This window comes from Falco cherrug, chromosome 5 (assembly GCF_023634085.1).
Source record: "Falco cherrug isolate bFalChe1 chromosome 5, bFalChe1.pri, whole genome shotgun sequence".
Classification (NCBI taxonomy): Eukaryota; Metazoa; Chordata; class Aves; order Falconiformes; family Falconidae; genus Falco; species Falco cherrug.
The window spans coordinates 3289389-3311793 of record NC_073701.1 but is presented as its reverse complement, the minus strand read 5'-3'; the positions used below and the strand labels follow the sequence as shown (position 1 = coordinate 3311793).

The 22405-nt window shown below is 40.8% G+C and overlaps 1 protein-coding gene across 4 annotated transcripts in view; it reads right to left on the bottom strand.

Annotated features, from left to right (window-relative positions):
- The window catches only part of GSK3B (glycogen synthase kinase 3 beta), a 157022-nt gene that overhangs the window by 94153 nt on the left and 40464 nt on the right, over positions 1 to 22405 (bottom strand). For all 4 annotated transcript variants that reach the window (XM_055712463.1, XM_055712465.1, XM_055712461.1 and 1 more), the window contains exon 2: positions 4042 to 4235. In XM_055712463.1, the coding sequence (XP_055568438.1) occupies positions 4042 to 4235 (194 nt within the window). The remainder of the gene's footprint in view (positions 1 to 4041; positions 4236 to 22405) is intronic.

The window sequence follows — 22405 nt, the reverse complement described above, 5'->3', positions numbered from 1 at the left end:
ACTGACTCTTAATCTGAAGTATATTCCAATGAACATGCCAACAAAAGCAGTGCAAGAAAATTTATGTTACCAGTATTTTCAAGCATCGCGATCAGGTTGTGTCACTTAAGGGCCTGCACAGACAAGTGGATGAAAATAATTGAAAATCTTACAAATAATTTAACTAATTATAAATAATTTATCTTTAGCAATGATTTGCATGAGGACTGATCCTTACACATCTGTGGGAAGCAAAAACAGTATAAATCTGTGAAAGCTGCGACATAGCCTCTAGGAAATTTTTCCATTTGAAAGGATTCTGTCCATTTGGAGTTTGTGAACTACTCACCTAAGTATCATGTAACTGTCCAAAATTGTGTTACTTAAATTCCTCATACTTAATATGGAGATCTAGCTTGATGAAAGCAGAACTGCAAACCAAAATTAAACATTAATATCTATATTTATATTCCTCTCACCCATTTGTCTGTACCCCTGGTGTACCGATACTATTGCTGTAGGTTACACTGAATTCTAGATATACTCATTTTAGAACCCAGAGCACTTCAGAGACCCTGTTTAAAACACAGCCACGCAGGCACTGCACTGCCAAGCTCAAGAACCACTAAACTGCAACAAGGGAGTAAGAAAGAAGTAGGAGCATTGCTAACTATCTTTATCATCACAGAAATTGTAACATTCAACTCGTTAACAAAGATTTTACACTCACTTCATTCTGTTATGGACCAATGCTGCTTCCACTTTCAGTGGAGGCTGCTGAGAAACTTGTCATAGTAATGGAAAAGGCAAAAGAAAAAAAAAAGAAAAGGGGGGGGGGAAGACAACCCCCCTCTGGTAATTCCTGCTTTCAAGCTAGCTTTAAAGCTGGATAAAAGTATCTCTATTTCCTGACAACAGATCTAAAAATTGGCAACTGTGGTGCATTTTCCAGATCTTCACAATAAACCCCCTCCACATTCACAAAACGCAGAAGGAGACTAGAATTCAGTCTCTTGGGACTTCCTAAAGTTTCTGAATTACGCCCTTTAAGTTTCAAGACTTCCTGCTGGCTTTACTAAAAGCGCTTTTTTAAGAGCTAAGTCACAACAAAGGAATTATACTGTGCATACCAAGATAAATCCATCAGAATACAGAGAGAGGCAAGTACCAGCCTGAAGCACAGAGCTGAAAGTTTCATTGATCATCTGCACTTCAGGAAGCAACTTCCACGCGTTACTTTACTCTTGTTGCTTCTCCACCACTGGGACCAGTGCAGACAGGCATTTCTAAAGTGCTCCCCTCTCTTCCCTCAGAAGTTGGTAAAGTTGATTTAAAATCAAACAATCCACTGCCACCTTTGGCTGCCTACAACAGGGTTTTCCTCGTCACTGTCAAAGCAGGGTTGTACATTAGAGGTAAGAAGTGGCAGGTTTCTTAAGGAGCTGCACTCACCAGGGCCTGGATCTGGCCGCGGGCAGCCCTGCGGGGGTGGCACGGCACAGCCCAGCCGCACGCCGCAGCCAGCGCTCTGAACAGAACAGCGGCTCCGGTCCCACACAGCAGTCAAACTGTACGGCCGACGGACATTCAACGTTCCCCGTTTAACTGGTAAAGTATCTGGTCCAGCAGTTACAACCTCGACCAGACAGACTTTCCCAAAGAGTAGCATTCCCTGAAGTAATTGTATTCTATTCTTGATACAAGATACATGGCTCTAGCTTCCAAATCCATCCAGGCAGAGGCTTTCATCCAGCCTGCAGGAATTTACACCTCCTGCCAACAGAACATACACTTCCATATCAGAATGTGAAAAGAAAGGGAGGACTAAATTGACAAACAACAGGAAAACCTAGGGAGCTGAGACAAAGTTAGATTATGTTGTGCAGTTGGGATACAAGTTTGGGATAAAACTGTGAAAAAATGCTTAACTTGGGTACTACTGCAGTTGTGACCCATGCAAATTATGAAGTTTAAACATGTGTTTTTCAATTAACGCTATCTACCTGTAGATCTGCACATCCGCTTACCATTAATTCTACCTAGTTTAAGGGTATTAAAGCCTCCGGTACTGGATGTTCTCAGACTATGTCACCACACGTAGGCAATTAGTTGAGAGTGCAAGCTGGAAACACCCTACTTTGCTTTTTAGCTTTTTTTGATTTAGCTTTTCCCCTTAATAAAAAGAGGGCTAGCTAAGATTCAAAAGATGTCATGTATTTCTGAATCTCTTAAACACTTCACAATAAAAAGACACATAGTCAAGATAACAAAACGCCATTAAACCAACTACTGAAACAAAACCAAAGATCTACATTATATTCTAGATGCCTAATACTGATTTATTAAAAAAAAATTAAGACATCACAAACTATTAGTATCTGATGGGCAGGAACTAACATGGTTCAGCCAAGTTTTCATTTTGACACCCTACACAATCTCAAATTCATGAGACTAAAGAAATCAAAGATCTTGGTCCAAAGCACTAGCTGACATCCACCACACATGACATGGGATGGGAAATGTCCTGGCCTTCCCCCTAAAACTATGGAATGGGAAGAGATCAAAAAGCTCTTATAAGCATGACCAGGTTTAGAGCTTCTGCTATTACTCCACCTCTTCCATTCTTCTAAAATAATCCACTCTTACATCACATTGCATGCCTTACCAGTACTAATTGCCTGCAACACATAACACAGCTGAGAAATAACTCATATGTAAGAACAATATAAGAATTTACATGCCTTTCTCAGTCAGAAGTTAAAAAAATCTGCATGATTACATCAATTTAAACTATCTTCCCCCTTTCATTTCTCATCTAATGCATCTGTGATACGCTGATACCTGTGGTGATGACAGCATCAATTTCAGGACCCAAGGAAAATACATACACCAGTTCCTTCAAAACACTTCAAAAGAATGATTGTACTACCAAAACAGGACATAAGTTACAAACATTACCAGTGAATTTAGCTGTGCATTAAGTCTTATTGAAAAAAATGAGAGAATTGGGAAGGAGATGATGAAAATGTCATCCAATAACCTTTAAAAGTATTTTTAAAACTAACAGTAAGTATCAAATTCTAAAAAAGAAGTTTCAAATTGCTGATTTTCCTTAAATATGCTTCACCTTCCTATATTTAAGCTCAGGCAGTTTTGTATCTAGACCACGCCAACAAGATTATTGTGTGGCACTTTGTATGTTGTCCTTATGCTTCTATATTCATGAAAACGGTGGCCTTTGGATGCTAAAACCCACACCATTGATTTCAGATGCCAAAACCAGTACCTTTGCATCATTCACTGCTTGTGCAAGTTTAGCTGCAGACTATTAGGGAAAGCAGTCAAGCACACCAAGTACCAAGCAGAGGGCTAACAGCAGTGGTGAGTTTGCTGATGGGCCTTGACTTTTATTTGTTTTAATATCACTAAATAAAAATACAGCTTTTTGGAAGGCTATTTGTTTAGAATAAAGAGTCACTAGTCTATTAAAACCACCAGAATAGATCATGTTTATAGAACAGGTAACGAAGGGAAGTAACTCGCCTTCAGTTTCAGCTGCCCCGGGCTCAGTATTCATTATCTTCTTTCTTGGCCTGGGGACTTTCTGATTTTACTCAAATACAGCCTTCCACTCTGTAGGTGCAACAACCAAGAACAAAGCCCAAAGGCTTCTTTTCCTTCCAACAGCTTAATTACTAATGACTGGAGAAGTCTATGCTATAAAAAAGACAAGCCTTCCTCCTGTTTCCACAGCTCACTATCTGAAAAATCTAGTCTGCAACTTGGAAACAGCACCACAGCATCAAATCAGGATTTTTAGCTTCCTGTTTTGCATTAATCCAAATGATCATAACAACAGTGGCTCACTGATTTTTCAAGTTAAACTATATCCCTTTATCATAAACCATCTGTTCAATCTTTAGTCCTTGAAATTTTTATGTGCATTTATATGCTATAATGAACATAAATTAAATAAAAAAAATAATCAAAGACTTTGCCATCAAAGACATGGAAAATGAGATAACATTCATGAAAATATACTGAACTTATGCATAGGCTCACCTTAAATCTTTTATCCTGCAGAACTTTTTTAATGGCCACAAGCTCTCCTGAATCACAGAGTTTGGCTTGATACACAACACCAAAAGATCCGTTCCCAATCACCTTGGTGTCTGTGTAGCTAACTTCCTGTGGTCGGTCCGGACCTTGTCCAGGAGTTGCCACTACTGTAGTCACTTTGCTGCCATCTTTGTCTCCTGGGAAGCAAGAGATAAACAAATAATCACAATACATGCATAAACAAGATGACCAGCAAGACTGAAACAAAACAGGGTAAGGCAAATACTTAAAGCAGCATGTGTATTTCAGTATTACAGAGAAAAATAAAAAACCCTGACAGAATGCAAAGAAAACACTGGGCGTATTTTTTACTGAAATACATTAAGTGGTTATATTTTTTCACCTAGATCATTGCTAACAAAAATATTTCCTTTCCAGGAGCAAATAGCTCAGCAATGAAGTGTGATGCATGACAAAGACAACTACTCATTTCTACATCTAATTAATGTAAGTGGTATTAAACACAGTGTTGTTTGTATTACCAAAATTAAGCACTTCCCCATATTCTCCTATAACTGAAGAAACTGAATGGTCAGTACAGCCTGCAGAGCAGCACTCTGTCCTTTACAGGCATGCATCTGGCCACAAAAACCACTGACAAAGTTTGTTACAAACCCACCTACATGTAAAGCTTCAGCTTGCATGCCTTAAGCAGCAAAACCTTCGTCAAAGCTGCCTGTGTGCACCTGAAGCAAAACCTGGACTGCATCATACAGCACAGTCCTGCTCCTCTCTTCTTCCACTCCCAGTTTCCCTCGCAAAGAAGGGAGACACTGACTGGGGCAGGGGGAGGAAGGGGAAGAAGGATGATGATGGCACATACTCAGCTTGCATCTCAACATGAACTAGAGCACAGGCAGGGGCAGACACTCAGGATGGAAGATGACAGTGGATGCTGCACAAGTGAATGTGCTTTGGTGCAGATGCAGCAGCTACAGGATCCAGCAGTCTGCAGCCAACCACACATGCACTTTCCCATCAAAAGACCAAGCTGCTATTACCTACTCTCAGTACCACCATTATTCACCAGCAGTGCTTCCCCTTGTTCAAAGTCCAACTTTGTTTGTAACAGGACCAAAGTTTTAGGCATTTCGCAAGCACACACTGGGCATTTACTGCCCTTCAGTTTACAGAACTGAATAGGGCTGCAAGAAAAAACAGAATCTGCTGTTCCACAGCAGTCACTCTGCAACTCCACAGAAACCACTGGCGAGAGATGCTTGTCCCATCCAAGATTTTTCTAATGGGTAGCTCAGAATACCTTTACTGCAGTTCAGGTGAACCACTCCTTGTTCTGCTCCTAGGAGGCATGGAAAATGGCACAGCTCCCCTCCACCCTCCTTCCCCCCCAACTACCTCCTTCAAATACCTGAGGGGCTGTTGCAAGAAAGTTACCATGATGGGAGAACTTGTTTCTCTTTGGGGCACCTCTCCCCTCACTACCAAAAATCTCTCGGGTAGAGTACCCAAGACCGGACCCTGAAGAGGAGTTTACCATGGCTCGACCCAGCGTGCTGGTGACTTCTCGTGTCCAACTTACACACACCTGTTTGGGCAGCCCAGCACGATATCTGCAGCTTGTGCAATGCTGCAACCTGGTTGACTCACGATCGGTTTGTGTACCCAGCTCTCCTCTGCAGAGCTGCTGCCCGTCCAATCCTCATCTACTGTCCACTCACACACCTGATTACTCTTATCAAAGCCTAATATTCTACATTTGTCCTGACTGAACCGAATTCAAGGTTACTTAACACTCTTTTGCCAGCTTGTCACATCCTTCAGGCACAGAGTCACCACCAGAAGGAGAGCCACTTCACAACGCCACATGACATTTATCTAACAAATTGGTGAAAACCAGTGAATCCTCTGAGACTGCTTGAAGACTTTACAAAACCTCGTTAAATATCTCCTCCTAATTTTATCATTAATCTCTTGTTATCCTCAAACAAAATAACCAAACTATTTTGTATGCTTTTCAGGGGATTTCCAGTAGTCCATTGTTTTCCTAGGCTTCTCATGAGAAGGTTCAAAAACTTCAGAGTCAAGATACACACACATCTACTACTACTTCTTCTGTACCTGTAAGATCCAGAAGAAAAACATGCTGGCTTGGCATGATTTGCTCCTTAAAAATCCACATTAACTGTTAATCATCTCGTATTACATTTTAAGTTCTTACAAACAGTTTGCTTTTATGCATCTAACTGCTCCATGAAACAAATGAGCAAACTAAAAACAAACAAAGCACATTAGTGCTAAGGGTGCCAATTACTTGCCAAGCAATACACAGCAGGTATAGCCCTTCCCCAAAATACTCAGGGGGAAGCAAGATGCAGATTTACACATTTGAACAGAAAACTGAGAAACAAGAACAAGAAAAAAAAGGAAAAATGGAAAGAGATGAATGTCTGCTCACAGAGAGAGGGGAGCATAAATGGAAGCAGACTAAAGCTGCATGGAAAATTCACCCTCCTCTTTGATAACTGTAAGAAATAAATGGAAGGAAGCCAGGAAAAGAAAGAAACCCTTTTTTTTTTTTTTTGCTAAACAAGTTGAAAGTGCAATTCTGAAGGCAGCCCTGTGTTTCATTTGCCCAACTACTCTATGAATAGCATTCTAACTCAGCACATATAAATAGGTGAAATCTGCTTTACTGCAACAATCCTTGTAATTTAAAAGGTACACTCCTACTTCCCCACTTTTGTGGGCTTTTTGGTGGTGTTTGGTTTGGTTGGGTTGGGTTTGTTGTTTTGTGTTTGTTTTTTTTTGGGGGGTGTGGGGGGTGGGGGGGGGTGTGTTTGTTTTGTTTAAAAAAAAAATATTTGTTTTTTGGCCTTGTAACCAAGGCCAGAGTATCAAGATGACTTAATGAGCTTTTGTTCCCCACTTTTCCAAAGAATCAAGACTATGGGAGTCTTAAAGGTAAAAAAATCCTGTTCCTGGCAATACCATTTGAGATTTGAAGTACTTGCAATCAGGAGATCTGCTCCAAGGACACTCTTCAGAGCTGCAGCTCCTTTAGGGGTCCTGACCACAAAAGCAAACTCTGAATTTCAGGCCATGTCAGGTTCTTCCCAGCACAGCACTGCAGAACCTAGCCAACTCCTCCAGAGCTCCAGTGAGAAGAGTCAGCTTACACATTTCCCTTTAAGTTCATGGAAAGCCAACTGCTAACTAAACTTCTTGGAATCTTCTGCGCTTAAAAGTGTACGCACTGACACTTTAATAGCTACACCAAGAATTACTTTGTTTCTTTACCAGAATGTTACAGAGCATTAGGCCTCTTAAATGTTTCTCTCAGTTTCCCTCTTCCAATAAACAATGGCTTTTGCAAACCCATCCACAAAAAACACCGTAAGGCCTCCAACCTTTCCAAAAATAAGCCTGTTAGGAGTTTCAGTATATTCCATTAAAGAATAGTTGAACCCAAGAGACTGTAGGGGTAAAATTCACCTTGCACCTATGACAACTTTGATCTTGAGGAACAAAACTTCTCACTGCTTTTCAAAGTACACAAATAATACATACTTGTATCACAGCAGCATCCAGGGGCCCCGGAGCCTGCTTTGCCATTTTGTTGCACTACATGGTTGTATGTACTGTTCAGAAGACCATACACAATCCAGAATGGTTCTCCCAGTTTTTATTGTTTGGACAGTAAGAGTTGACTTGTCAGCCAAACAGCTCTGGGAAATACTTGGGGTTTAGCCTCAGCATGATGAAAGATTGCTGGAAAAGGGTGTTTCCTCTCTGTTATCTCCAGTGCCTCCAAATTGAGACAGCAAGCACCAAGAAACATTATACCACAGCAAGCCTTAATGAGAAGCCTAGACAGTTTCATCTTATCCCTTTCACCTCTTTGTTTCAGACTGTCAGACTTAGTGGCCCCAGTGGATAAGCAGGCATTGTCGAACACACGATACTCTCAACACCTTCTATTGTAGGTCTACAATAGAACTCCAACATTAAATACTGACGGAAGGACCAAACAGCAAAATACTAAACAGCTCTTACGGCACAGCTCACATCAGAAAAGTCACTCCTATTTGTCCAGAAGCAGCTGCCTTCTGGCGCTGATGGCAATATGACCTAGGTTTACTGTAACAAAAAATTATGTGACTGTACAACCATCAACTAGGCAAACGACCTTTATAACACCCAGGACGGAAGCACAAGTAAAAATAAACAGCTATCACTCCGTAATACATATGTATTTGCACTTGGTACATTTCATGCAAGCCCTTAAAAGCATTTCCCCACACTGTTCTGATGTTAAATACCCATAATGTGGTACTTGGAGGTGTTTTTGATGAAGAGGTTATTTCAGACATGCAACTGAAAACAAAACCCAGACTTTTTAATTCCCAAATGCTCTGATCTTTCTATAGCTCACTTTCCACCGTTAGCACATGATGACCATGTGGGACCAATCACGAGCATTAGGTAAAGTCAGTGGTTTGAAAGCAGAGAATACTCATCAGTTTGTGGGAAGAAAAGCACATACTCCGCTTACAAGACTACAGTTTATTACAGCATCAGTGCTAGCTCTAATTCTATTTTCCAGTATCTTGGTATAACTTTAGAATGGCTCATGTCATCATTGTATCTAAGACCAATGGCCACCTACCCTTTCAAGTTAAGTATTTATTCTATTTTGTACACTCAGGAAAAAAAGCCAAATGTATTCAAATCTGGGTTTTGTCTATACAATCCACCAATTAATCCAAAACTAATAACGATCAATACTATTATTTTGAGAACAAGAGGCACACATCTAAAAAAAAGTGGCAGATGTTTACCCAGGTGAGACAAGTGATTTTGCTACTCGACAAGCATTTTCTTACATAAATACCCCACCAGCTGCAGACTCCTACTGCTAGCTCAAAGCTGACCATTCTACAAGTGTACTGCACATATACTTTTTGCCAGTGCCTAAACATAGCTGTTAAGTCAATAAAATTCACTCCAGCCCTCAGAGACCATGAAAGACATCCTTTCCTACAGATCAGAACTCCCCCCATGCCTTCTATTGAATGGGCCTGGAGAAAGTCCAAAATTATGTCTGCCCTACATCCCTTCAGCTGTTTAGCTTCTGACCGAGCAGTACAAACATACATTAATGCACATACAGTCAGAGATCTCTGATTCTGTCTTCTCTCAATTACATATACACCCTCTTCCTCCTCTTCTATATGTTTTGAAGTTGAAGGGAAGAAACAATGTATTTGTAGGATGTTTACAGCTGCTTTCTTCTTACTTCAAATGCAACCTCAATCCTTAGCACTATCCGCAAACTCCTTTTCCTCTTTCCTTTGACTTTATTCCTCTTCTCTTGCTTCCCTCCTCCAATTACTACACTCTTTTTCGCTGGCATGCACACAGGTCCTCCCATTAGATGATACTTGGATTGGTTTTAAGTCCTAAAAGAAAACCTCACAGCCCTACAACATGCTTTCTGCAATGTCTGAGGTCATGCAGCTGTCTGCCTCCACTTAAATTGAGTATCTTCACTGATCTGTTTTAATTCTCAGTGTCACCTTCCTGTTAATACATGGCTCAATATTGTCAATATTTACTACTTCTTCCCCTCCCAAGTCTCAGGCTTCTCCACACTCTTTCATCTTAATTTGCTCAATGTTCAATACAGTCAATAACTCACTTGCATGTAAACCCCGCACTGCTGGATCTAGCCCCTGCCAATTTGAACTGGTTACAACCAGCAGCTGACACAACTATCTATAGAGAAACGAGTGGCCAGAAGGGGATGGAAGTCTATCAGAACTGCACTGGCTTTTTTCAGTCATTGATAACCGAGAAGGTCAAAAGATCTGAATACTTTGTGAAACAAGTGTCTTAATAGAAAGCACAAGAAAAATTATCTGCTAGGACCCGATGCCAACCATCAGATTAGGCTATGAAATAAAACACCTGGCTTCTTAGATATCATCTGTTCATGGCGTGTGAAGGAAGGAGGTCATCAGCTGCTCTGAGAGTCTTCAGCATGAGCAACATATGTTTGAGGCAATACAATGTCAGCAATAGAAATCACTGTGCTAGATGAGATTTTTCTAATTATTTCCCCTACTACATTTTTTTTTTCAAAAGGTTAATTTCACAAAAAGCTAATAATTATGAGCCAGTACGGGGGGAAAGTATAAAAGTGGTATTTATGAGCTGTTTTACTGGATGGCTTCTATTCTTCATCAGTGGACTGCACAAATGTTACCTAGGGGGTGACAGCAGAAGACAGGAATGAACATTTAAGGATCAAATCAGAAAAACTCAGGGAACTGAAGAAAGGAGTCTAATAAAATAGAATGTGGTTTGGTTTTTAAATTTACTCCAAACAAAAGGAGTCCTTGAAATTTCAAAAATAGCTCAGATCAAACACTGAACAAAAACCTGTAAGTGTGCCAATCATCACCCAGAGAAGGCAGAAGCATTCACTAAACACACACACACTTGTTTTAGCACAGGAAATGTCATCTGACTTCTTGACCGTAACTGAATACCGCAATAAAAGAGCAGCCATCAGACGTTACTTAACATCAGGAGAATCTCACTAGTTGTATCCAAGGTTTTGGGGAGAGCTAGCTAAGAAGCCTGAGAAGGGACGTTGACTTTTGAAAGGAATCAGAACAGAGAACTTCAAAAGTAGATGGGATGATCCATACGATCCTGTAAGTTTGACAACAATTTCAGATTAAGTACCATACCAGCTACTTTGATAATGAATGAAGAAGCAGTACGGTGGTTTACAGAGACTGGATTGCTAGACTCCATATAGTTAAAGAGATTACAGGTTCATTTGGAAAAGAGAGGGGTAAAAGTATTGATGCAAAAGCATTGTGACTTCTGTAGGGTTTCTGAGCTGCTGTCAAGTCCTACATTAATGAAGAAACAGGTATACAGCAAAAAATGTCATTACTAATCAAATTATAATGCTCTAGACCGTAAGTTTCAACATAACCATGATCTAATAAAATACAGTAGGAGGCCCCACCAGCACTGATGTTTGGACTCACACTTACTCCTTTTATCAACAGCCCGAAAGAAAAGCTATGAAGCTGTCAGACACAAGATTTAGAGAATTATACCCTGGGTAGAGATAATGAGAAAGCAGCTGGCCTCCGTTTGTAATGGAGGCACAAATTAAGCAGAGGGATCCAAGACCCAAGGTAAGAGGCCATACAGCCAAACCAAGTAAAGCCATCCAAAGAGTGGAGCCATCAGCTCTGACTTGCAAGGCATCCTGGCACAGACCGAAGTGCCTAAGCACAACATTGCTACTGAGACCTTAGATGTATAAGCAAAAGAACATCAGCCAAGAAACAAAAAAAACCCCAACCAGTCAACCAACCAGAGTTCTCTTTCCTATTTGGCATCCATGGAACAGCTACTGGAATAGCGCACTCGCTCCTGATAGCTAAAATTCAGGAGTGATGATTCAAAAGATTAGAGATGTGGAAAGAAGCCACCGACATTATAAGGGCAGAAAAATACATTACTTTGAGTGAGACATTAAGAGCTCAAACAAATTAAGCCAAAGAGAGAAAGCTGGAGGATTACATCTAAGAGCTAACTGTTTAAGGAACAGACATTTCAGAGAGGGCTCTGATCTGCAGGTGGAGAAGATAACGCACGTAACTAGAAACAAATTGCAAAAGCTTGGGACAGAGCTGGACAAAATTAAAGTAGACAAAACTAATAAGAAAACTATTTTTTCTAAAAAACTCTGAAAGTTAAGGTTATTTTTGCAACACAGCCTTTTATTTTAGATTGGAATCTTTCCTAAAGAACATGGCTGAACTGCAACTGCTAGGCTTGAAATAAGAAAGCCTGCACAGGATGAACATAATGACTCCCTGGGTCTTAAGAAGGTCAGAAAATTTCAACACCTACATAAACCATTTTTTTCTAGCCAGCACTATGCAATGGTGTCATAGCTCAATACCAAATATGTTGCTTTCCACAACAGTTAAAATCTGCATTCAATTTCAACCAAAACAGTGAAGTGATAAATTATGAGAAGGCGAAGCCGTCAATTCTTTGGCTTTATTGTTAATACCAAATGATTGTCACAGTTAACTGTGCGTCAATTCACTTCGGTTCAATTCAGAGACAAATAATCAGGGCAAATTTCAGCAACTGCCCAGCCAAAGACTACTAAAGTAAAAGGCTTTTAAAACACTCCACCCTGAAATCAAAGCTGCCATTGCCTCTAGCTGGACACAAAGGAATGAAGAAAAAAAAGAAAATATTAATTCTACTTGCACTAAATGATAGCAATGCTTTTTAGATGTCAATCAATTTCAAAACCTCCCAGGAGGCAAAATCTGTAACCCCAAAAAACTGTTGGTACTTCTACATTTCGCTCAGCAGCTTCAAAAATGGCAATACAAATTTGAAGTATTACGTGCTAAGTTTATGCAGGAGACAACTGGAAAAATGAAGTAAAAGTTAAACAGCAGTGACTGAATTCTGTCTAGTAAAACAAACTATACCATCACTACAAAATAAGCAGTAACAGCTCAGAAAGGCAACATAACTTTTAAAATAAAGTAAAATAGCGTGTAACTCAACTGACACCCGTTTTCATGCCTGTTTGAGGTCAGTATGACACAAGAAGAAAACCCTAAATGTATTTCCAGGAAGGTGTGACAGGTAATGATGTGCCTCATATGTCTATATTCGATACAACACACACATCAGGATGCAGGGACTTTTTTTTCCTATCATGTATTTGTTGGAAAAAAACACCCTAGAACTTAGCTCAAGGAACAGCATATGGATTTACAGCATGTTAGTTCAGTCATTCCAAATGCCATTGGAGCTTTAATTCTCCCTTTAGAGGTAATCCTAATTTTTTGGGAGGGGGCGTTCAATTCACCCTCTTTGAAAACTGATCGTAAAAAAGCCTTTAAAAAAAATGAACAGGGTACTTAGCAGGTCCCAGAACATTCACATGATAGGCTTGTTTAAAAGTCCACTACAAGGTCACACAAAGCTCTAAGGCACTGACTTTCTACTGGTTTTTAATATGTTAACTAAGGAAGCCAAAGCAAGCAGAGCACAACACTGACCATGCAGTTGTGCTAGTCTACCCCTGCATGAGCTTGACTGAACAAGTTAAAAAACACACACACACAAAAAAGGATAGGAAGAGCCCTGTTGATCTAGTCCAGATGCCTATCACGTTGGCCATCAGATGACCTCCCCTGGATCCAACTGTGGCACATGAGATTCCAACAGCCAGCTGCTTACATCAGCCACCACGAAATCCCAGCAGGTTACCATCCCACTGACTTAGAAACCAAGCAGCTGAATCCAAAAGAGATGTTTACTTGCAGCATCTGAAGAAAAGATTCATCTTACTAAAGCCTTCCTCCCTACCACTGCCTAAGGTGGTGCCCATACCTTTCCAAGGTGTATCTAACACTTATGTTGACCATCTCTCACAGTAATACTCAGTTTGCTTTGCTTCAAGTACTCTTTCTGGCGTGGCAGACCGACCAAGACAGCAAATTTCTAAGCAACAGAGTTTTCTCCAAGGTGCAGTTAACGCCACGGTGCGGGGTAGGGGACCCCTGCCCTATCACCTTAGGGAGCAACATTAAAAGAAATTATTTTCTGTGACTAAACAAAGTATCCACCAGAACACTTAAATTTCTGCTTTGGAAAATAAATACAGAAACATACAATTAAGGTAATCTAAACACTGGCTGCCAGTGGGGTTTCAAAAGCAGTCTCATGCTCATTAACAGGTTATTTTTAGTAGGCACTCTTTCTGTTCTCCTCTCTCTCCACCCACACACAGATGAACCCACCCCATGAAAGTTATTTAGCTATATAAATCAACTTTAAATTTAGATAAGGTGATTCCACAGATTAGGAAGTGAGTGCTGAAGTGATCATAACAGCATTTGTTTTTATAATCTCAGGTCAGGTCATTCCTGCCCCAAAGAACTTACAGATTAAACACAGCACAAGAGACAAGGACAGAGATAGAAGTGAGCAGAAACAGTATGACAACATAGTTTTAGCACGAGACTGCGGCATCAGAGGTATCCCCCTTTGCTATACAGCTCTAAGTTTATAGCTAGATGAGAAATTCAGCCTATATAGTACCCAGATTTCTTATTTGAAGTTTCCTTTAGTTGCTCCTCCCTCTTATGTCATCAGGGAACATGATTTAGCAAACATTTGCCAAAGACAACTATAGCAGTTCAGCTGACATGTAATAACTTATAAAAACCCTGTAACTGAGCCCTGACAGGGCACCGGAGAACCCCAACTTACAAACAGATCGTATTTACCCACTTGTTTGTGCCATTCAACACTTGACTCTCAACAAGTCTATCAGCTTCTTCTAGCAAGGCTATACAGTGAATCTACCACCGGGCACCTGTACTGACGTGCCTGCTTTAAGAGCACCGTCAGAGACTCCAAACCTGCCTCCCCTCAAAGACTAACAAATGATAAACAGCAAATTTGGGGAATTTCTAGAAGGGCTACAATCTTCCCATCAAAATATCTGGTATGACCTGTAAACGTTTCACTAAAGCAGTTTCTTGTAAACCGCTTAAGTAGGAAGCTGTCTACTTGCTGGAGACCTTTCTGGCTCCGTTTTAACTGCATTAGTTACAGTTTTTGAATCCAGTTAGATGTGTATATGTCACCTAGCCAAGTACGTCTCTGATCCCCAAGAACAGAGGCCATCACTGTTTTGTCCTTTCCATTTTCTCTCTGCATCCACTAAAAGGCTTCTAATGCATTAACACCATACCATTAAGTAAAGCCCACAGATTAGCCACCTGCAGTAGCTGCAAGTTGCCAAGACCCTCCCCCACCACACACTTGCACAAATTAAGAACATCTTAATAAGTCTTCGAGGGAGTCTCCATTCTTCTGTTGGGGTTTAAATAAGAAATCTTTCAGTCCTGTTTATTACAGCAGTGCTTAAGTACCAAGTGTGAATAGGACCCTACCGCGCTAGGCACAGCACCGGGAATCGGAGACGGCTCGTGCCCCAGCCGCCTGCAGCCCAGCCCAAGGAGCAGGCAGACGGAGGCTGAGACAGCGCAGCCCATGGAGGAAACCGTATAATGGCTAGTTGTTCAGACAAGTGCCAGTTACTTGAGAAGGAAGGAAGAAAAGACCCAAAAGGAAACAGGCTAAAAAAAGAAATTTAAAAAAAAAAAAAAAAAAAAAAAAAGAGAGAAGGTAAGGAACAGTGAAGAGACATGAGGGAAAAAAAACAAAATACCCCATGCATAAAAAAACTACCCAAGAATAACATCAGAATCATACTAAAAGGAGAAAAAGTGGAGAGAAGCAGAAGCAAGAGCAGAGATTCAAGAAGAGAAGAGAATTTAGAGCAGGACTATTATCAGATTAATACTGGATAGAGCGAGCCCCTTAAGTTCTCCAAGCACACAAAGCACTTGCTATCATCAGCACTGCAGGCAGCCACGGCCAGCAGAGCCTGCAGGTACTTCTGTGGCCTCTGCAACCTCTGCCAGACCGCAGAGCTGTGGAGGAAGGAGCAGGGCAAGAACCACATAGTTCCACATCTTTATCAGTAACATACGTGGTCTTGAAAACCCAGGTGCAATGAAAAGCAACACCAGCTTGAACCAGTGGCATTTTCCTAGGAGGGTAGAGGACAAAGCTCCCCTGTGGCCAGAGCCTTGGATTCTGACAGACTTTTTTTCTGCTCTCCAGGCCACTGGAGGACTCTACTTTTTGCTTTTCATTTTCTCCCTTCTGCCAAGTACCCCACAACTAGTTTCTGCCCTACTAGGGCTTGATGTGTTCTCTTACTCTCCAACTTCAACGAACACACTACAGAAATACAACATGCACTTATCATGCGATTCCTTTTAAGACCAGGAAACAGCATCACAGCCCCAGAGTCCACCCTAGAGAGTGAGTTACACTGAGAGTGAAATCACAGTGAGAAATGTTGTCTGGAATCTCATACAGCAGCCAAAATCCACAGAGAAACATGAAGCTAGTTAGAAAAAGGCATTCATTTGATGCCTATCTTTAAACATTGGAAGTGTAAGAAAACTGCCAGTCGTTCAGAACTAATATCCACCTCGGGTGGGAAGTGCAGGGAAGGGGGTGGGGGGTGGGGGGCCGGTGCAAAGAATCAAAAAGTGAGAAGTAGCTAATCTGAATCCCTATGATGAACCGTGACCTGCAGTTGAACACCATTCTAAAAGCAGAAGGAGCACTGCAGCCATTTCTACAGAGAGCAAAAAATCAAGTTGTGCTACAGCGTTCAACTTGGGCTGCAGAACACAGACCAGCTCTAAGACTACACATCTGTCCCCAGTTACTGCTTTAGATTATGCCACAGAATGCACGGAAATGGAGCAAGCCAGTTTAGGTTAAAGATGGTTTTGAATTCAAGAAAAGCACTCCCTCAATTAAGAGACTGTAGGGATGCTATCAGTGCAATGCAGATATTGTCCATGGCAGGAACAGCTATCTTTGCGAAGGAGCTCTTATTACAGATGAGGCAGCATTTTACCAGCTAGATGCAGAAGCTTTTCATCATTGGCGGGTCTTCCTTTTTTATTTATTTAATTTCAAAGTAATAAAAATAGTAGGGCAAGAAGAGCAAGAGAACTAAGTGTTGAACATCTCTAAAGCTATTTAAGTTAACCAGAGAAACTACAACTTATGTTCATATTATATATAATCTATCTGATCAAAGTGGGGGCTACTGCCGAAAAGGTTGGTCTTATTTACCAACTTCACACTCCTGCCATGGCAAATCTAGCAATCTTGTAGCCCGAAGATGAGTCAGTTTAGCTTACTGATCTGACAAACTAATTCATCTCCAAAATAAAACAAGCCTCAAATCAGCAAGCTGAACCAACTCATCTTGAGGACAGGCAGTTATTAGATTTGACAAGGGGAAGAACAGAGAGCAAGACTGCTCCTCAGTGCCTATCCTCCCAGGTAAGCCACGCCAAGTATAACTTAGAACCACACAGCCTTTGACCCAATGCCATGGCGGAGCTGCAGCCTGCAAAGGGGGTTGCCTTCCAGAGGGCCATGCTGGTCCTCACAGCCTTCCTTGTACCCTGACCCAGAGTGGCACTGGTACCAGGTATAAAACAGCTGCTCTCAGAGGGCGAGCTGGATCAGAACTGCTTCTGGAAGACCAAAACTCCCTGCTCTGATTCGCCCCACAGCAACGCAAGAGCTGGGGCTGGCAGAGGACGGAGATGTAAGCAGGCCATAAGGGCAGAGCCATTCCTCATGATGACAGCTGGCGTCAAGGGCAGGCTGCAGCAGTCACACCGCAGGCTTGGGCGAACCAAAGGACAGCACCTGGGCACCACATCCACTGCTTCCTCAAACCAAAACAGAAGCTCAGGCTGTCAAACAACTGAGTAATACTTCAGCTACAGCTCGGGGGGGAGGGGGGGGGGGGGGAGGCAGGAGTGGGTGCCAAAAAAAGTTTCCTTACACCAGCACAGGTATTTATTCTGGACAGTAACTATCCTGCCTTACAATGCATACTTTAGCTAACAGAAAGTATTATTTTCTCCTAAGACTTCTTAAACTTATAAAAATTTATTTTTTCTCTCTCAAGAAACATTGCACCTACTTCAATAACACTTTTTTTTTCCCCTAGTGAAAGGACAATCGTGTAATTCAAACTACAGAAGATTTTTCCAAATACTTTATTGCAATATACGTATTTTACTAAAACAAAATCCTACTCAAAGGGAATTGGTTTTCTCCACAATGAAAAACACGAACAAAAGGAATATTTCCCTTCATATGAAAAAGCCCAGACATCTGGGGATTCAACTCCCTCTGCCAACACATGAGCAGACTGATGCTTTCAGGGACAATCTCTACACATTTAGCTGAAATTCTCAAAACTGTTCCTGTAATTGTTTGTTAAGGAAGACTGCTGGAGCTTGAATTCCTAAAATAGATCCAGGTATCTGGAAACAGGGAGAGGAGAGCAGCACTGTTTTAGAAAAACTTCCTCTCAGTTATGCAGGCAAGAAGAAAAATAACTAGCAAAAACAGACTTTTCCCAAATTCTGCCAGTTTCCAATGCTAGACAGAGTATCACTTTTGAAGATATGAGGAAAAACAGAAAATCAGTGATACTAAGTAGAAGATAAGCCCAAAAACATGAGAGCAAGCTTTGAGAAATTAAACTTTCACATATTACATGTCTGCAGAAGCTGCATACCTGTCCACAGAAGTGGAGGTTTTTTTCAAGAGCTGCTGTTCCAAATATATGTAGGTTTTGAAAGCACCCAAGGCTTTCTTGCCAGTAGCGCAGCAAGTTTTCTTAATTGGAAGCCTGATTGACTTTGAGGGAAGAGAAAACAGACTGAGGTCTCAACACTGCTAGCTATTTCTTCTCTTCTGACATATACCCTCATCCTAGGAATCTCAAGCAAGATAAACCAGGCATTATGAAGCCAAGACCGTGGGTACATGCAGAAGACTTCCATTTCTAGAAGGAAATAATGAAGCCTATTGTTTCTCTGCTGCTGCTATGACTGGAGAATAATGCAATGCTTTATCTTGGTCCAGGTAAGGAGGCTATTTCAACGCAATATAGACATCCATCTTGGAGGAGAGTAAAGACAAGGGAGCAGTTTCATGTTCTTCTGCAGACAAGGGTTTATTTACCTGGCTCACTAGACAGTAAGTAACAAACAAAGCACTTTGAAGAACACAATTCCTTTATTAGAAAGGCTAGATAGAGGAAAGATACTCAAATATGGTATCTATCAAGACAAAGGAAGCACATAAGGCAGAAAGCACAGGTTCATCTACCCCATTTTCCCAGCTCTTACAATGGCAAACAGTAAGCGTTTTAAGGAAGAGTATAAAACAGAAGAAGGTTGCAGGGACACCTATCCCAGCACACTCTCCCAGCCTCCAGCTATGGGTGGCCTGGGGACTTCCCAAGCCAGAGCCAGTATCTCTGGATTTTCTTTCTGACTTCGCAAACCCAGCCCCCAAGATCTGAAGATACGACATGCAATAAGCCAATCAACCGTTTCTGAATAGCAGTAAGGAGAACTGACATCTCAAAAGCATACCAGTGTCAAGACTATCTAGTAGAAAGCTGAAATATTATTTCAACATCTACAGTAGCAAGTAGTGACAATTCTGTTCAAAGTCCAGGATGGCCAAGACACGTGCATACTAGGCAGCATCTAGGCACTTTTTACTACACAGGTTTAGTCTTCACCTTGTTCAGAAATTCATCTTTCATCCTGGGATTGGACAAAAACAATATAATGTAAAATTGGCCCATGTCTTTAAACAGACTAAATAAGATCAGAAACACTAACGAGTTTGGGAACAGGACAAGATCACAGTAACATAAGATAAAGATCAAGTAGTGTTGACTTAGAGTTGAGAAGAAATTAGTTCTTGGAAAGCAACGTATAGAATATGCTTGAATGCTTGCGTTTCGGCTGAGACAGGAAGCAAAGCCTTGAACAGAAGTTATTTTCCACAGTAGAGCCACTCACCCACGAACCCACAGTGAAATTATATTAAGACATTACAGCCTGGCACTGTAGCAGAGATAATGAATGCATAAATCAAACTCATCACAGCAGGATTCCAGAAAAGGCTCATCTTAAAAAGCTATGGCAAAAAACAGCCACCAAAAAAAAAAAAAGAAAAAGAGAGAGAGAAAAATTTGCTCACATTTCAGTTTAAAGTTATTACAAAATACAGTCTTTTTCTTCTTCCTTTAGTAAAAACATTCTTCTGAACAAACTTGTTTTTCTAACAATCAAATCAGTAATTGTCCTTTATCTACCAAGAAATGAACCCAGGACTCTGTTTTCCTTTAAACTTGCATACAAGAAAACATCTAATATTTCACTTCAGATCCTTGATAAATCAGCACTACAATTCAGTCTGCAACTAAGGGAAAAGAGCTCTTTTCTCAGTGTTTTCTTTGAAACAGTGACAGGTGATTGATTTGGTACATAATTTTGGAATTAGTGATAGTTTTTTCAAAATACTTATTTCCTCTGTAAGGTGACCTGAAAATACAATCTACGTCTTTATGCAATTATTGCCCTTTCCAGTTTGTGACGTCTGAAGAGTTTGACAGCAGATAGGGCAGATACAAACTACTGGCAGTAACGAAAGCTGCCTGCAAATGAAGGAACAAAGAAAAAAACCCAGATATTTTTATGTATGTTGCTCGTCACTAGAGGAGGTTAATGTGTGGGTTCATCAAAATTAGATGGGTGGGAAATATTCAAACTCAAATTCATCCCCTTTCCAATACCAAAGATTATGGCAAAACTGACATTGATCAAAGACAGGTCTATTAGTTTAATGATTGATTGCCATCTATCCCAATGAGGGATCTTCATCTACCTTTACTCTCAGATCATTCGCCATGGCAGCAGAATTGTTGCTCAGAAAGTTAGAATCAGATGAAGAAATGGACAGAAGGCATCATACTTGTGTAGGACGAATACAGATTGGCTTCCTCCATAATTCCAAACACTTCAGAAGATCTCTTCATCACTAAAGAATCTAGACACAAAATTACACCACAAGAGTGGAAAGCCAAGGTATTTCATTACAGCATTAGAAATCGTATCCTGAGGAGAAAATGCTCTTGATTATTACAGGGACCTGGGGCCTTTAAGACCTGGAAGCAGAAAGTTGCTTACGCAGCAAGACAGCACTGTAAAATTAACTATGCTGTCATTTCTTGAAATCAAGAAGTTCATTATTTCCTTGATATATTAAAATAGAAAGATCCACAGCTCAGATAAGAGCACGGTCCCCAAATACAGGCTTTGCAAACTGACTGTGAATGAAAATACAAAGCATCCTAGGTCTTTGCACTGATCTAAGAAGCATCACAAGGTAAAACACCAGTCACCAAGACTAACAGGGCTAGCATTCACAGATTTTCACACAATTAAAAAAAAAAAAAGACATCCCAAGAATACCACTTCTGTGGTTTTAAGTGTAAGAAAAATATTATGTACACACTGATTTTTAGTAGTTTTAAATTACTCCTTTCAATTTCACAATCCATCCTCCTACCATTCCATTTGCCCCATCCCATATAGAAGTCCCCACAGAAGCCACACAGGACAGACCAATGTGACATCATCTGCAAAATATACTCAGTTAAGAGAAAAATCCATAGCCATGTTCAACAAAGTATTAACACAGACAATCCATCTTTCTAAAAAAAACACCCTAAGCCAGTCTGATTATGAGAAACAAAGCATTTAACAGGACTTTTTCCCTTACAACAAGAATTGTTGAATATACAGATGCTTATAAGCTTCCAACAGCCAAACTGAGCTCCAGGGTTTTATAGCCATCATCCCCACCTCTAACATGATGGCTCTGCATCGGCACTAGAACATCCCTTACAAGTACGTAGTCACATGCTAGTTCAATGTATTCCACATTTACCAGTACATGTTCTTTCACTTTCTGGGTTTTTTTTTTTAGGTTTAGCATCAACAGGGACAATCTGAATATGGTTATTTCAAGCAGAAAAGCAATTTGCTATCTTCCATATTTCCTATCAGGGTTCAATGATGACTTCCTGTCACCAACACAAGTCTTTCTAGACCAAAGCAATGCTACAGGAGTTCAATATTCCGTTACCGTACCCTATGGCCACAAGTCAGCATTTACCATGTATTGCGTATCCACTTAAACAATGTCACTGTACCAAAAACGGCAGCAGTGAGCTTCATGCAAATAACATCACAATCACCACAGCAGCCACAACTGCAAACTATTATCTGTTTGAAAAATATGGCTAGGACTCCTAACTTACTGCTTTTACGTACAGTTGATTGCATAGCTGCACACTGCTTTTCTCCGGTAGCTTAGTCAGATTAAGAAGTCTCCCACACACCACAGCAGCTTATTCCTCTCCCTGCTACCATAACTCATCGCGCACTAAATCATGCTGATGAAACTGTATGGCTATGCTATCAACATCAATGAAGTAATAATCTGGGAAGGAAACCAAGCTATGTTTTTTATTAAAAAAAACACAGACTTGCAAGTCTGGATCATCTCACTGATTGGGCTCAAAGCACAACTGTGGAAGAGACTAGCATGGGGGACTGAACAGGTCAGGGTCAGGCAGGAAAATGAAACCAGCCTCCCAACTAGGAAAACTACTGTAAAACTGTACTAAAAGAAAAGCAGCAAGGGCTAAGAGGGTTTTCAGCCTTAACACAGGTAGCTGTCACTAGCAGAATGACTTACCTTTAACCCAAGCGCACTAGGAAGCAAA